Raw genomic sequence first — 15,226 nt, 5'->3', positions numbered from 1 at the left:
AAGGGGAGGGGATGGGTGTTGGTTGTCGCAAACTTCTTGTCAGAATCCTTTGTTCTTGTAACTGTCCACGTAGGTCAGGTCATGATGTTCCTGTAAATCTCCAACAAGACAAATGTTATTCTCTGTTCTGCAACTTCTTGTCTTTATACTAGTGGAAAAGTGTTATACCGTGGAGGTCAGAGCCCTGAGAATGGGCTCTCCTGTGCATTTCAGGCTGGAGGCAGCATTCTTTTCCACAAGGTGAAGAAGCAGCAGAACTAAGCCAAGGAACAGAGCACAGGATTAGAGCTAAAGGAGCAGCTCCAATACGGAGTCAGATTTGTTCTTCCCTATTGTGCTTGCTGGTGTGCTGAGGTGTTGGTCTATATATTCTCTCCATAAATTCTTCACTCACTGGTTCATTGAAACAAGGAAGTATACATCCTCTGGAGATCTGGGTCCTGCTTAGGGAATAACGTCTCATGGTCACATTTGGAATGGAAGAAACACAGGGCACTACCCTCGAGGTAATTCTCAGCAGCATCTGAGTAAGTAAAATTTCCCAAGATACACTGCAGGACCCTATGCCACCAGTTGTGCAAGCTTTTTACTGCTCACGTTTGTCAAGACTGGTGACACCTCTGATTTCAGTCATAAATGAATCAGTGGTTTAATGCTAATTTTACAAAGAAACAATTTTACATACAGAGTCTAATTTTTCCATCTTGACCTAATTCAGAGTTTCTTTGGGTTTCCACACTCAAATCCCATCAAATGGTTTTCGAAATAATCAGAGTTACAAAACTTTAAAACAAAAGTGTGTTTTCTTTTCCAGGCATTCTTTGCTTAATCTGTCATTAAAAAAAAAAAAAAAAGGATTATGACCTGGTTGTAGGATAAATAAGAAAAACAGCTGATAGTTAGAATCTTATTAAAACTCAAACTTCCCTAAAAGTGAAGTAAAAGAGGCACAGAGTATTAGCGAAGGGGATTTCTTTGGTTAGGGAAAGTAAGGGACTCCAACTTTGCTCCTATGTAAAAGCATTCTTGGTAAGAGAGTGCTGAATGTCAAAGTAATGGTATTATGGCTTGACCACGACTTTCAGAAATATCAGTTAATCATCATTTCAGCCCCAAAATGAATTTAATAGCTGTGAGTGGATTCCCTCCCTTTCTGACTTCATGTCCAAGTCTTTCCATCCACTTTAGTTTATACCCCTTCCTCTGGTGGTTGGCCTAGAGAGTGTGGAGTTCTTCCAACTTAATTTTGCAAAGGGCACCAGTTCCCAGCTGCTCAGACAGTGAGCTTCTGTGTGTGGGTCAGTACTCACCTTGAGCTTTGAGATCTGTCTTGCCATAGTTTTCAAGAAACTTTAGCTTGTGTTCACTTAATGAGTTCCTGCTTTGTTCCAAGCATGGAGCTGTGAACTCTTGTCTACATAGCTAAGTTTATGTGGAAAAGTAAACAAATATATGTAGAATAGAATCATTACAGACTATTATCTAATTGACTGAGCAATAAATAGTAGTAATCTCACTTCAGAGTTTTTTTTAAATCACTTGTCTATAGACATTTACCTCAAGTCTTAACCTGTGTGAATATACCTTTAGAGGATACTGCATTATAAAAGGAGTTTATTGTGGGGGTTTTTTTTTTCAGACACTAAAGATTAATGCTTTCCATTTGGATTTAGTCTTACTTGGGTAGCAAGAAATCAATAACTTGATGTGGTTCAGTACACTTGCATTAACTTTGTGTTCTTAAAGTAATTCATACACTATAAAAATCCACTTTATTTAAAAATTTTTGTTCTTTATATAGTTTTAAAGGCTACTTTACATTTACAATTATTACAGAATATTGGCTATATTCTTCATGTTGTACAATACATCCTTGAACCTATCTTATACGCAATAGTTTGTACCTTTCACTCCCCCACCCCTATGTTACCCCTCTACCTCCTTACTGGTAACCACCAGTTTGTTCTCTATATCTATGGGTCTGCTTCTTTTTTGTTATATTCACTACTTTGCTGTATTTTTTAGATTCCACACATAAGTGATATCATACAGTATTTGTCTTTCTCTGTCTTACTTATTTCACTTAGCATAATGTCCTCCCAGTCCATCTATGTTGCTACAAATGGCAAAATTTCATTCTTTTTTAATAGCTGAGTAGTATTCCATTGTGTGTGTGTGTGTGTGTATACACATCTTCTTTATCCAGTCACCTGTTGATGGACATTTAGGTTGCTTCCATATCTTGACAATTGTAATTAATGCTGCTTTGAACATTGGGGTGTATGTGTCTGTTTAAATTACTGTTTTGATACTTTTGCAGATATGTACCCAGGAGTGGACTTGCTGGGTCATATAGTACTATTTTTAGCCTTTTGAGAAACCTCCATACTATTTTCCATAGAGGCTACACCAACTTACAGTCCCACCAATGTTGTACGAGGGTTCCCTTTTCCCTACATCCTCACCAACATTTGTTATTTGTGTTCTCTTTGATGATAGCCATTCTGACAGGTGTGAGATGATGTCTAGAAGCCCATTTTTAGAAGTGGCTCTGTTGTCAGCAGTAGGACACATACTCGTGGAGTCCCTTGAGCCTGCCTAGTTGGTACCTTTATGATTGTTCAGTTGACCTTGTCAAATAAGGAATGCTCTCATGGAGAATCTTTTTCTGCTGTCTTTTTATTTTCCTTGTGATTGTGTATGAAGTCTGATGATGCATTCTTAATTTTTACAGATTTCTGCACGAGTTGGCCCAGATCCCTAATTTTGCTGAACGTGCCCAGTGCATCATCTTCAGATCTGTCTTCTCTGAGGGCATCACTGCCTTGCACCGGAAGGTAGAGATCATCACCCAGGCTTCTAAGGTGTGTCTGCTGCCTCATTTAAAGATGGCTTGGCCCTTCTTGGGGGTAAAGGAGGGAGTGGGCAGTAGGAAAGAGCAACTGGAGTCCCTTTGTGGAAAAATTTTGGACTCAAGATAGTATGTTTTCCTGAATATGATTGTGATGATTATCCTCAGGATGATCATGTATGTGCATGCAGGTGAGTGAGAAAGAAAGAAGGGGTGCAGACTGACAGAAGGAGAAAGGGGGGGGGGGGGACACGACACTTCTACAGATTCCTTCTCAAATATTCCAAATGCCTCCCAGTGTAGGTACCAGCCACTTAAAACCAACCTAAGTCGAGTAGAATTTGTTTTCCACTTGGTCTAGATGGCAGAAGAGATTTGTCTTAGACCAGTGCCTTGGATCATCTGAAATGTGCCTACACAGTGAAATAAAATGACTCTAGACACTTGATAAATGATATAAATGATTATGATAATGAGTGATGGGTAAATAAATTTTTGTTGGCTTTCTCACACTGCTGTTCATTATAATAAGTGAAATTCTAGCACCTGGCTTTTTCCTCACCATGACCCATGTCCTTAAGGACATGACGGTCCTCCACAAATACTGTACTGTTCAGTGGCTGGTCTGAAGGCATGGTTTTTTCCCTTCTAAAATATAAAAGATTTCAGTAAAGAAAGCATAAATATCACCAAAATATGTAATATACACCCTAGAAGACAGGAGCAGAAGTCAGCCTAAAGCTGCACTTAGCTTGCTTTCTTTACCCTAAAATAAAGGAAAATAAAATTGGCTAAATCTGTAGAGAAGGGTAAAAGGTACCAATTTGAAAATTTGCACTTGGAGCAAAAAAAAAAAAAAAAAAAAAAAAAGAGGGGGAAATAAATGAGACGGAGAGCTGAAGAAACCGCCAAGCAGCTTGAAATAGTAAAAGTTAATAGACAGGTCAGCAAACACTTAATATACAGAGCCTATGGCTTGAAATGCATGATTGTAGCTCACCCCTGAGGATTATTTCCAGAGATAAGGAAGCATAGACTTGCTGTTGTATCTACCCTCCACTTAACTGTGCTGTTTGTACAGATACATAGTCCAAAGCCAGATCCTCCAGTGACCCCAAACCCTTTCTACTTAGAAGCCACCAGATACAAAGCCCAAGTGTAACAACTCTTTCTTCAATTTCTAAATCCCTGAAGATAAGTATTTAAAAAAAAAACTGGCTCAAATGGAAATCTAAACACCAGTATTTAATGTTCATTATTAAAACACGCACAGTTTGTGAGTCATTGCAAGGGTAGAAAATGATGGCTATGAACGAATTTTTTTTAAGACACTTAGGGCTCAATGAAGTGTATCTTCCATTTTACCCGCTGTGAATCCGGTTGGTGATAGGCCAGCAAACAGCCTATCAAGTGCTCAGTGAGTATTTGTTGTTGTGCGTTCAGAGTTCAGTGCCGTAATAATCGGTGTTTGCCTTCCCAGGGTTTGCTGCACATGAAGAGTGTGAAGGATATTTTAGCTCTCATTCTGGCTTTTGGAAATTACATGAACGGAGGAAATAGGACTCGGGGCCAAGCAGATGGATACAGCTTAGAAATTCTGCCCAAACTCAAGGACGTCAAAAGTCGGGTATTTATTTATTTTTCATAACAAATGCGTATGATCTGCCATTATTTTCCTTCTATATCTTCAATGTAAAAAAAAAAAAAAAAAAAAAAGGGTTCCTGATTCTTTCATTCATCTCTATCCTCCCCCTAACAGTACAGTTCTTTTCTTGGCTTTCTTTTGACTTTTGACTAAGGATAGATTTTTCATGTTTGATCTTTTCTTGATGACATGACCCCCAATATTTGTTTGCTCGAAAACACACAATTAGATGTTGAACTGCTGTGCGAGAATAAAGCAAGACGCCTATAGTATTAGGCATAGCACAAGGCTCGAGTCTGCTTGGAGCTGCTGTTGGCGACTTGTAATTTACTCAGTCCCGAGTAGGGAGCACCGTTGAATCAGCAGTGTAGCCTGAGTGCTTGAATTACTCTTTGGCCCACAACAATTGGGCCGGGGGTCTACTGTCAGACCCTCTGAGCCTGATTATCATTTGGCTCCACACCCCTGCAGAGTCACCTCTTTGGAAACAACCAGCCCATATCTAGGCATCCCATGGAGGGCAGGGGGAGTGGAGAGAGGGGGAAACACACAGGCAAGTTAGAATTAGACCCACGTGAACAAGATACAAAGGCTGCCTTGTGGGAGGGCCTGCTCTCCCCTGGAGTCCCAGGGCCGAAAAGTGGCAGGCTGTTCCTTTTAAGCCCTCCTGATTGTTTTTCACGCCATTAAGAACACACTTTTTTTTTTTTTTTTGAAAGGTGGGAAGGAAGGGATGGTTTTCTGTTCCCTTTGGCCCCCTCCCCCCTCCCTCCCTTCTTGGTTAACGCCAGAAAATGTTGAGACAGTGTTTGGGTTGGTTGGTGGTTTGTCTTAACCATTGACTCACAGAGATGGAGGATTATCTGTTTGGTTTTTTTCACTCACAAGGAATAGTGTAAAATCATGTCTTTATTTAGATGCCATAAAAAACGGATGGGACAAGAGGGGAGGAGGAAAATCTTGCCAGTCTCAAACAGAATTAGAACCAGGTAGCACAAACTAAAAGTATTAGCATTACAAAGTGAGATTTCAGCTCTTTGACGGTAGGTATAATGTGGCCGAGTCTCATGTGAATGATTTTCATTTAAGCTTCTCTTTTAAACCTAGGATAATGGGATTAATCTGGTGGACTATGTTGTGAAGTATTACCTGCGTTACTATGATCAGGTAAGAAGTGGCATTATGTGGAAAACTACACTAATGGGGTTTCAACTCTTGAATGTTGTTGGCATTCAGAAATTGGATGATGGATAGGTGGATGAGTTTCAAGTCCAGTGTAGAATTTGAGAGCTATCCAGCCTCCTTGGTTTACAGATGGGAACGCTGAAGCCAAGGGAGTTTAGCTGACTCTTGTAAAGAGAAGCATTATTCAGTGGCACAAATCTACTGACTCCTAAGCCACACGGCTTCAGAGACCACCAGTTATCTCAGTGCCTTCTGACCAGATTGTGGGGATCTCCATGAAATCTATATCCATCCAGTAATAGGTTATATTCGAAACTAGCTGCTGGGATGCAAACCAAAGTTTTGGAAATTAAAATGCAGTAATACCCACCACTTTATCAGCAGTGTTCATCTGTGAACAAGTTGAAGATGTGGAATTTGAAATCCATCCTCTCTGCTTAGATTACATCGGTAATTAGAAATAAAAATTTCTGTGCGAATCTACCTGAGTGCAATTTTCTGTGTTTTAGTCCTTCTCATTAAGTTGAGAACAAGGAGTCCTAGCTTTGAGAAGAAAGAGGTACTGTTGTGAGTTGTTGAGAAACCTAGCAATCAATAAATGGAAAAAGTCTCGGGAAAATGTTGTCAGGAGTCCTGCTTAACTGTCCACGTAAGCAGAGTTTTCCCTGGGCACCAAGGGCTGAAAAGTAAAGATTCCATGGCCTTGTTTTCCAGAGGCCTACGGGTTCCTCCAGAAGACAAGCTAAGCACTGATGAAGTGTGCAGTCGTCTCTTTTACCCTCCTGGTGGGCTTGTCTAGCTGTTGTCAGTGTATCTGGTACCACCAGACGTACCATTCCCTTGTGCACAGAAGTCACTGAGTAATTACCTAGTGTCCTGGCATTGCGCCTTGAGGTCCAGGACTCGCTGTTGTCTCTTTTTTGTGTCTGCAACGTGGGAGCTGGATAAATACTTGCTGAGTTGAATGTATTGTAAATAAAAGTGGCGTCTGTAAGGAAATAGATATGAAGAGGTGAGAGCTATTTCATGGTAGAGTGGGGCAGGTGTGTTGAGTTTCAGGCAATTATGTACCATACCCCAAATCCTGACAGTAGGTACCACTGTGGCAGAAGAATTATCCTGAAGAATCTTGAGGTGATAGTTCAAAGTCAGGGTTGGCATGAGCATGTTTACCTCATCATGTCTGCCTCAACCAAGTCAGATGCGTGGTGTAGAAAGGATGGAATTTCCCTGTGGAATTTAACGCTCGTTGGAGAGAGCTAAACGCAGTGGAATGGACTTCACAGAGGAACATCCTACAGTAAGATTAGCTTCAAACACAGGATGGTCCAGATTAGGAAAAATAAGAAGTCAACTTTTGTGTGGCGCTCTCCCCATTTTCACTGTGCAAAATGTGTTTCGCTCAACACGAGCATCAAATGATGTGATTTATGAAATGATCCCCTCCCTCTGAGGAGCGTGAGTGATGATTTTTGTGGTTAGTGGTGATGAGCAATTAAAAGAAGGAAGGTGACTCCTGCTCTAGGCTTCCTTCCACTCGCGCGTAGTTTTTGGTCCAAGTCTAGGTCCATGTGAAGTTTCAAGAAACCCGTCTAGAGCCATGTCTTTGAACTCTTAATTGAGCAACTTCCACAAGTACTGCTACCAGGCTGATTTGCTCAGCAGCATTTTCTTTTTTTCTAGCTTAAAGACAATGAAGCCAGGAATGAATCTGATAAAAAAAAAAATTTTGGAAAATCGAAAGAGAGATGCATGAGTTTTTCCAGTGTAGATTACCATGGAGTTTGGTGGCCAGCATCTTAGATGTCATTCCATCTTGGCACTCAGACTACTGCACTGTTTCCATTGTTTTCAAAGCAGTAACATAAGTAGAGAAAGATGAAAAATAGCACACTGATCATGTAAAATGCTGTTCTGATCAAATGAGGAAAACCACCTTCTCCTATCATCCCAAGTAAGGCTCCAGGTCTTAAAGGAAGGGAGAAGGGTCAGGGAATTCTTGAAACCACCAGAAAATGGTATAATAAGTTAGGTGTCTCCTGTCCAAGGTGCAAACTTCGCAGAGCAGCATTTTATAAGCTCTCTGTAACGGCACCGAACAAAGTTTATGGGTAGGCCAGATAGTATGCATTCTATGAAGAACAAGACACAGTTCCTGCCTTCAGAGGGTTTGTAGTCTAGTAGGGAAGACACACAAGCTAACAAGGCAAGTTTTAAATTAGTGTTGTGCTAACTAGGTAAATACCAGGGTCTCTTGGAAACCCCCAAGTGCTGGGGCTTAGAGGAGACCTTCAAGGAAGTGATACCTGTTTTAAGACTTGAAGGATGCATATGAACAAGGATGTGTGAGGAGAGGCCAGGTAAGGGTTGGAAAGGGAGTTTTATAGACAAAAGCCTAGAGGCGAGAGATGGTGGCCTGTTCTGTTATTTTCTGCACGTTTAAGAGAGGGAGTTAGAGATAGGGGAAGGGAGAAATCAGGCTGGAGATGGAGACAGAGGCCAGATCATAAAGTGTCTTGTAAAGCAGTTTTAGGGTTTGGAATTAGTCCTAACGGCAGGAGGGAAGTTGGAATGTGAAGGAAAGCTGGCAAAGTAGCCTGTGCAGAGAGAGGAATAATTGAAGACTGCCTGAGACACGCAGGATACAAAGCTTATATTAAACAAGTCGGGGAGAGGGCAAGCTGGGCTGGAAAAGATATTTGAGGCTCTGCTTGTCTCTCAACATGAGTATAGATTGTGTCCCTCAAGAGGTTCCTCAGCTTAGATCCTCTGTTAGGCATAGCGTGGAGCTTGTTAAAACTCTACCCCACCACGCCCTTGTAAGTATTTGCTAAAATAAGCCAAAAACATTAGGAACGTCTTTACAGATAAGTGAAGAATTTGATCACACACCACATACATACACATACACACATACAGACACACAGGCATGAGTTTTAAGCTGCAGGGGAAGGCAGGTAGAAGCATAGCAGAGGGCAGTTGTTTCCTCCACTGCAGCGCTGCCTTGTCCAGTACCTGACAGTTCACAGCCGCTGGCACATCCCAGAGACGAGTTATCTAATTGCTACCATGTGACCCTCAACAGGGACTTGAAACCTAAGTGCTTTCATGTGTTGTTCCTATGCTTTTTCCCCTGGGAGCGGCGTGTCTAAGATTAGGACATACCTGACCATTCTCTCTTTGATTCAAGAGGCAAAGGGGAACCCAGCCTCTGCCAGAGCCCTGGCCACAGCCAGCCTCAGTGACAGTAAGACCAAAACGATACCATGAAAGACATGAAAGCACTTCTAAGTGACCAGTCCAAAGGTGGGGATGGCAGAAGAGCATTGCCGTGATTCCTACCCCACCACCAGATGAAAGATGGATTGGAATTTCAACTGAAGGTGACCATCAGGAAGTATAATGTACTTTTGTTTCCCGTATGTTCTAGGAAGCAGGAACAGAAAAGAGCATTTTCCCCTTGCCTGAGCCACAAGATTTCTTTCTGGCCTCCCAAGTCAAATTTGAAGACCTTATAAAAGATTTGAAAAAACTGAAGAGACAACTAGAAGGTAACGGGAACTGATCCCTTGTGACGATGATAGATAAGATTTTTTTACAAAAATGATTTAAGAGAATTATTTATATCTGGCTCACAGATGGCGCTGGTCAGAGTTTGGTTATGGTACACTGCCATCCCCATGAATCTGTGTGCTATACGGAGGCAGTTTTTACACATCCCTCTCTTTTATCAATGTTAATCTGCGCTTACTGTATAGACAGCTTGTTACATCTATGCTTTCCAACATCTAATAGATATAATGTTAATAATAATAACAGCAACCCCTTTTTTGAATTCTTACTGTTGTCTCACATGATTCTTGTAACAACAGAAATAAGCAGAAACTACACTAAGTCCATTTTATAGGGGAGAAAAATGAGGCTTAGAGAAGCTGTATTCCCATGGCCAGTGAGAGGCAGATCAGGTCTAATTAGAAAATCTCCTGCATTGCATTTTTAAGCTAGTTCACTATGCTTGCTGCCTTCTCTCTCTCTCTTTCTCTCTCTCTCTCTGGCATGTGCACGCGCACACATGTCCCTATATATTTGGTTTATGTATATGAGTCTAGTAATGATGGCATCACCCGTAGTAAACATTCTATTTTAGTTTAATTTACATTTTTAATTATCTCAAGCAAAATGCTGAAAGCCCTTTTTGGCTGTTTTAAAAAGTGGAAGTATGTCTCTCTTGGGCAGGAATTTTCCTTCAGCCTTTCTCGAGTCCTGTGTTTTCGCTGTGGAGACATCTCCTTGTCCAAGAATATAAATACTCGCCTTGGAGCTTGTGTAACTCCGGGTGAGGGGCTCTGCGGAGGATTTAGGGAGCGTGTTAATGTGGAAATGGGGCCCAGAGCTCCCGAAGCAGAGCTTGAGGAAATGGAGAGCTTGCACCAGGAATATTTTTACACTAAGACATAAAATAAACATTTTAAAAATGTTTATTGTGAAAGAGTGCTCAGAAATCTAAGTCTTAGACAGAGGACAGCTTGGAAATGGAAGTAAAGTGGGAAAGATCTGCTCCCGGTGGTAGGGCGAGCCGTTTATTTTTACTTTGGGCATAAAACTGGCTTAAGTAAGGATAGTGGTTACAAGTGAATATTTTTACCTTGTAAATTATTTTTTAAGGAACATGTGGATTTTCTTTTTCCCCTGCTGTTGATGTGGTTGAGAACGTGAATTCAAACAAATGGATGCTCCGCTCAGGAATGCGATACGTGACCTTGTGATCCTTCTTTTTCCTCTTCTGAACAACTGGCAGTTTTCTCCTTGACTAAGATGAGAAACTTGATTCCTGCTGTAAGAGAGCGGAGTCAGCCATCACGGGGCAGTTGCCCCTGTCCCTCCTCAGTGGCCGACTTAGGGCCCCGGCCTGTGGTCTGGATGACTTCTCAGTAGCCCAGAGGACCTGTGCTTGTTTACGCCGTGGCCGTCCCTGACAGCCCATCCTCTCTCATCCCTCGGCCCTCATGAAGTGTGGGCCCTGCCCTCTCATGTAGTCTTTTGAGCCAAAATCCGATCTAGGTTGGCTCTTTGCTCGTCTCCTGCCTTCCTTCCATGGGCTGCCTTTTTCAGGCATCCGGGGTGGGCCCCTCCCTTTGTCATCCTTGTGTGTTTGATGATAAACCACAAAGGGAGAAGAAGAGTGAGTTGGGAGGGCAGTGGAGAGACAGGGGCTCCCCCAAAGCCCTCTGCATGGGGTGGGCCTTATTTTCTCTGGAGGGGTCCTTGGTGTCATCTTAGATCTCTCAGTATTCAACCCACAGTCTCCTCAGTCAGTTTTAAGGAAATACAAGAACTTCTGAAGCTGGAGGAGCTGCCTTATGAAGGAAAACTGAACACCACCTCAGTTGTTTTTCTTCTTCGCAATAGACCTCCCCAAAAGATGTGACGTGTACCACGAAGGCTGATGAGGAAACTGGGGGTCCCCCCCGCACATTGACTATTTAAACAAAAATGCCTTGCTAATCTTTGGAGATGCCAGTGTTTTTAATACATGAAAGGCACCTAGTAAATATTTAAAGAAAATACAGACCACGGGTTCCCTAATGAATTTCTTTTCCTCCTAAATCCCGTCTGGCAAGATGGCCGGCGTGGTGGCGGTCCGTTTCATCTCCCGTCCCCACTCAGGTTCAGCTCCTTTTCCATAAGGCCTTGGTGTGAGCCGAGATTGAATGTTTAATTGAAGAGGACATAATTTTCACACATACAGCAAAGATTTGATGAGGCTTTGAGGTTTATTGTAGCCATTAAAGTGTCGTGGCTGCTGGCAAAACCCCAGAAAATGTCTAAAGCTAAACCAGATGTGATCAGCAAATTTCGAGAAGGCCCAGGCCCTGGTTCTCCAGGCAGGCATAGCCTTTTAAAAGAAAATTGTTTTGAGTAGCAAGAACCGCACCTTAACAATAGGGTGTGTGAGTTAAACTATGGGCGATGGTTGTGTAGACGTCACTGACAGAAGCAGAGGTGGACGATAAGCATCTTTCCTAGCGACAAGAGCTTCGAATAGCACTTTAATGTTGGTAAACACAGCAAGGAGTTGAGGGCAAGAGATCGCTGCAGTGTACGCGTGATCACCGTCAGGTGCTTTATGTATGTCATCTCTTTAAAGGCATACAAAGACCCTCTGAGGCAGATATTTTTTTAAACATCTCTCACAAGAGGAGGAAACTGAAGTTCCTGGTGCTCAAGGAACTTGCCACATTACTCCACAGATGGCAACCTCGCTGTGTTTTGCAACTAAATGTGACTCTGAGGCCTGTACTCGTGATTTATCGTGCCCCAGGCCCAGAAGTCTCCATGTCTGATCAGAGGTCACAACAGAAAGATACGTGTTCAAGGCATAAAGCCTCACGAAGTTACAAACAATAGAAAGAGTTACTGAATGTGCGTGCCTGAGTGTGAGTGTATGCAGACACACACTCCTCGGATCATAGATGTAGACCCTCAATCAGATGGAGACAAAGAAAAGAACTTAATTTGCGTGGGAGATGCGGGGGGAAGACGTGAGAGAGATGGGTTACAAGGCAAACACTACCGTGCGGGGTTAAGAACTTGGGCCTTGGAATTAGATTGATACCTTCTGCTGGTTTGGTGAGAGCAAGATCTTGTCAAGTTGCATAACCATAGAAAGTCTTCCCTCACGGTGAAATAGGACAATGACAGCACCTACATCATAGGAGGTGATGCATTCACAGTCCCTTAGTAAGGAAAGCCTCAATAAAGCTGATGAGGGGGTACCTTTTACTGGGAAACAGACACCTTGCAGAATCAGGCCCATCTTGTTGGGGGCCCACTGGCCGTGTTTGTGGAGAATCTGATTCCCAGAGCACTACCCACCAAGTTCTGGGGAACATGTTCCGTATCGGGTTCATTGTTCCACATCCCTTAATCAGACAAGACTTTGATTTCCCTGATACTCTGATATGACAGAAGTCACATCTGCAGGAATAGTTGCGTTCTCCTTCCTCCCCGACCCTGTTTGCCAGCCAGGGCCCTGAAGGTGTCCTTGCCGACCCGTGTGTGGTGGGCGGAATAACGGCTCCCAAGGATGTCCAGACCCTGAGCCCTGGCGTCTGTGTTACCTTACACGGCAGAAAGGGAGTCTGCCGACGTTGACGTGGGGAGATTATCCCAGACCATCCAAGCGGGCCTAATCTAATCACACAGATCTTTAAAATGAACGTTTAAAAGCTGACAACTTTCTTTCTCTGTGGTCAGCGGGAGATAGTACAGTAGAATGATCAGAGAGATGCAGTGTTGCTGGCTTTGAAGGTGGAGGAAGTGGGCAGTGAACCAAGGAATGTGGGAAGCCTCTAAAACTGGAAAAGGCAGGGAACAGATTCTCCCTAGAGCCCCCAGAAGGGAATGCAGCCCTGTCAACACCTTGATTTCAGCTCAGGGAGGCCCACGTCAGACTCCAGCATATGGAACTAGGAATGTATTATGGTGCTTGAGGCCACTTAAGTTTGCGGTAATGTGTTGTAATAGCACAAATAAACAAACACACCATGCAGTGGGTTCTTTCTGACCGTGCCAGTTAGTACCAGTCACACACACACACACACACACACACACAATTGCTGAGGCCATAGATGTAAGATTCCCCAAGGAGTGGCACTCACCACTGTTGTGTGAATTGGTCCTATCTGAAGGAGTCTGTAGTCTGATAAACCTGGAAATGCTCTGTACTGAGAACAAATCACAGGGACACAGTGAGTTTACTAAAAGGCTCTGGGAAGTCCTGCAGTATAAAACAACAAATCAAAAAGGTTGAACCCTGATTGAAGCAGGATTTCTCAACTTGAAACACGAATGACCATTTTTGTTTCTTTCAGTGAATATGCTTGGTAATATGTTGTGGAATATTCATTCTGTGGGTTACAGAATGAATTAAGAGGAAGGGATGTCGAAGTTACTATCAAGTTTTGATATAAAGAACACAGTTGTTGGTTAAATGGTCATCACTGAGTGACCTTACTAGGAGTCCTTGTGATGGACAGGTGTGACTTTTGCCCTGTATCAGTGCTCCTCCTAGTCCCTGACTGTGTTGTCCTTGCTGGGTTTGTCGCCCACGTGAACAGATACAGTAGAATCGGTCACATTCTCTCTGATGTCTTGATGCTTGAAAGCCAAAATGGGTAACTTGAGTGTTGTCCAGAATTACTCTAGTATCACTGCCCTCAAGTCCTACAATCATGTTTTATTGCGAAAAAGTCTTTCTGGCTTTGAAAGTAGGAAAGTCAATTTTGTTGTTGGAAATGAGACAGGAACTCTTCAGATTGGTGTTGAGAAGTCAGCCTCTTGTGAAAAGTTTAAGACTGAAAATAAATCACCCTTATTAGCTAACAAGAGTTACTTAATATCCCCTTATCATGAAGGGTGGGCTAGTTAATCAGCTAGCTGTGTGCTAAATTTTGCCTTGAAAATGATGCGTGAGTAACCCTGTTATTGCGTCTGTAAGTTGGGAAAATGTAATCATTGGTTAACCCTCAGTGTAAGATAATCAGACTTGTCTGAGCAGGTTGGCTGAGATGTGAGTGTGTGCGTGTGTGTGTTTGAAGATAATTCTGATGATGTCCTTTTCTCTAAATATTTAAGACTATATATTTGAACATGCCCTTTCTTATGTACCATTTAGAAATATTTGGGAATACGCTTAGACAGTTTTGGAAAGGCATGGAGCCTCTGTTGACTTTTTTGATATCTGTTATCACTCTATAAATGTTTATCCTTCAAATGTTTATCCTGAAATGTTAACTTTTAAGCCTTCTCTGAATGAGATGCTGTGTGAAATGTGTAGTCCAGGCTTTCAATAAATGTTGAAATCTTCACTCTGAGTTTGAATAGTAGTAATATCTCCAACTGTACATTGAAGTACATCCATCACATCCTTAGTCGTTTGCAGTCGCGATGTCCTTATTTTAGTGGAATGATCAGATTAGCCCAGAACGACTCAAATGAAACTCTGTTTTGTACAACATTAGTGCCTAAGTATTCTACCTCCAAATCTAAGTTGCAGGAGGATTAAAGTTCATATATACATGAAAGTAATAGTTCCAGAAAGAGCGGGGTTTTTTGGTGGTGGGGGGGTTGGTAGATTTTCTGTAGTCAGCATCTCTTCCAGGTGAAGATGGCAGATTGAACTCTTCCATTTAGCTTCCCTCCTTTCTAAAAGCCCACCCAAAAAATTAAGACTTAACGCTATTTAGAGGCACACAGTCAATACCAATATAATCAGCTCAAAGAGGGGGCATTAGAGAGGGAGACACATACCTGCACATATAAAAACAGGAAATGAGAACATTCTTACATGGTCGTTTCTCATGGCTCTGGGCAGAGACTGGTGGGGTGGCAGTGGGTGAACTATTTGGATACGCAGATGAAGTTTTACAGCTAAAACTAGGTTAAAAAACCTAAGTTACACTCAGCTCTCAACAATAGATAGCTAGGTTGGTGAGGCTAAGGATTAGTGATGGTTTTTAAGAAGTTAATACATTATTTTTAAC

At 42.3% G+C, this 15,226-nt stretch overlaps 1 protein-coding gene across 3 annotated transcripts in view; it reads left to right on the top strand.

The window, feature by feature from the left end:
- The window catches only part of FMN1 (formin 1), a 397,753-nt gene that overhangs the window by 252,352 nt on the left and 130,175 nt on the right, over positions 1–15,226 (top strand). For all 3 annotated transcript variants that reach the window (XM_064485767.1, XM_064485766.1, XM_064485768.1), the window contains 4 exons: positions 2,735–2,864; positions 4,332–4,478; positions 5,604–5,663; positions 9,112–9,232. In XM_064485767.1, coding sequence (XP_064341837.1) covers positions 2,735–2,864; positions 4,332–4,478; positions 5,604–5,663; positions 9,112–9,232 — 458 coding nt within the window. The remainder of the gene's footprint in view (positions 1–2,734; positions 2,865–4,331; positions 4,479–5,603; positions 5,664–9,111; positions 9,233–15,226) is intronic.

The sequence above is a fragment of the Camelus dromedarius genome, chromosome 5 (assembly GCF_036321535.1).
Source record: "Camelus dromedarius isolate mCamDro1 chromosome 5, mCamDro1.pat, whole genome shotgun sequence".
Taxonomy (NCBI): domain Eukaryota; kingdom Metazoa; phylum Chordata; class Mammalia; order Artiodactyla; family Camelidae; genus Camelus; species Camelus dromedarius.
This window is presented reverse-complemented; position numbering and strand designations above follow the sequence as displayed.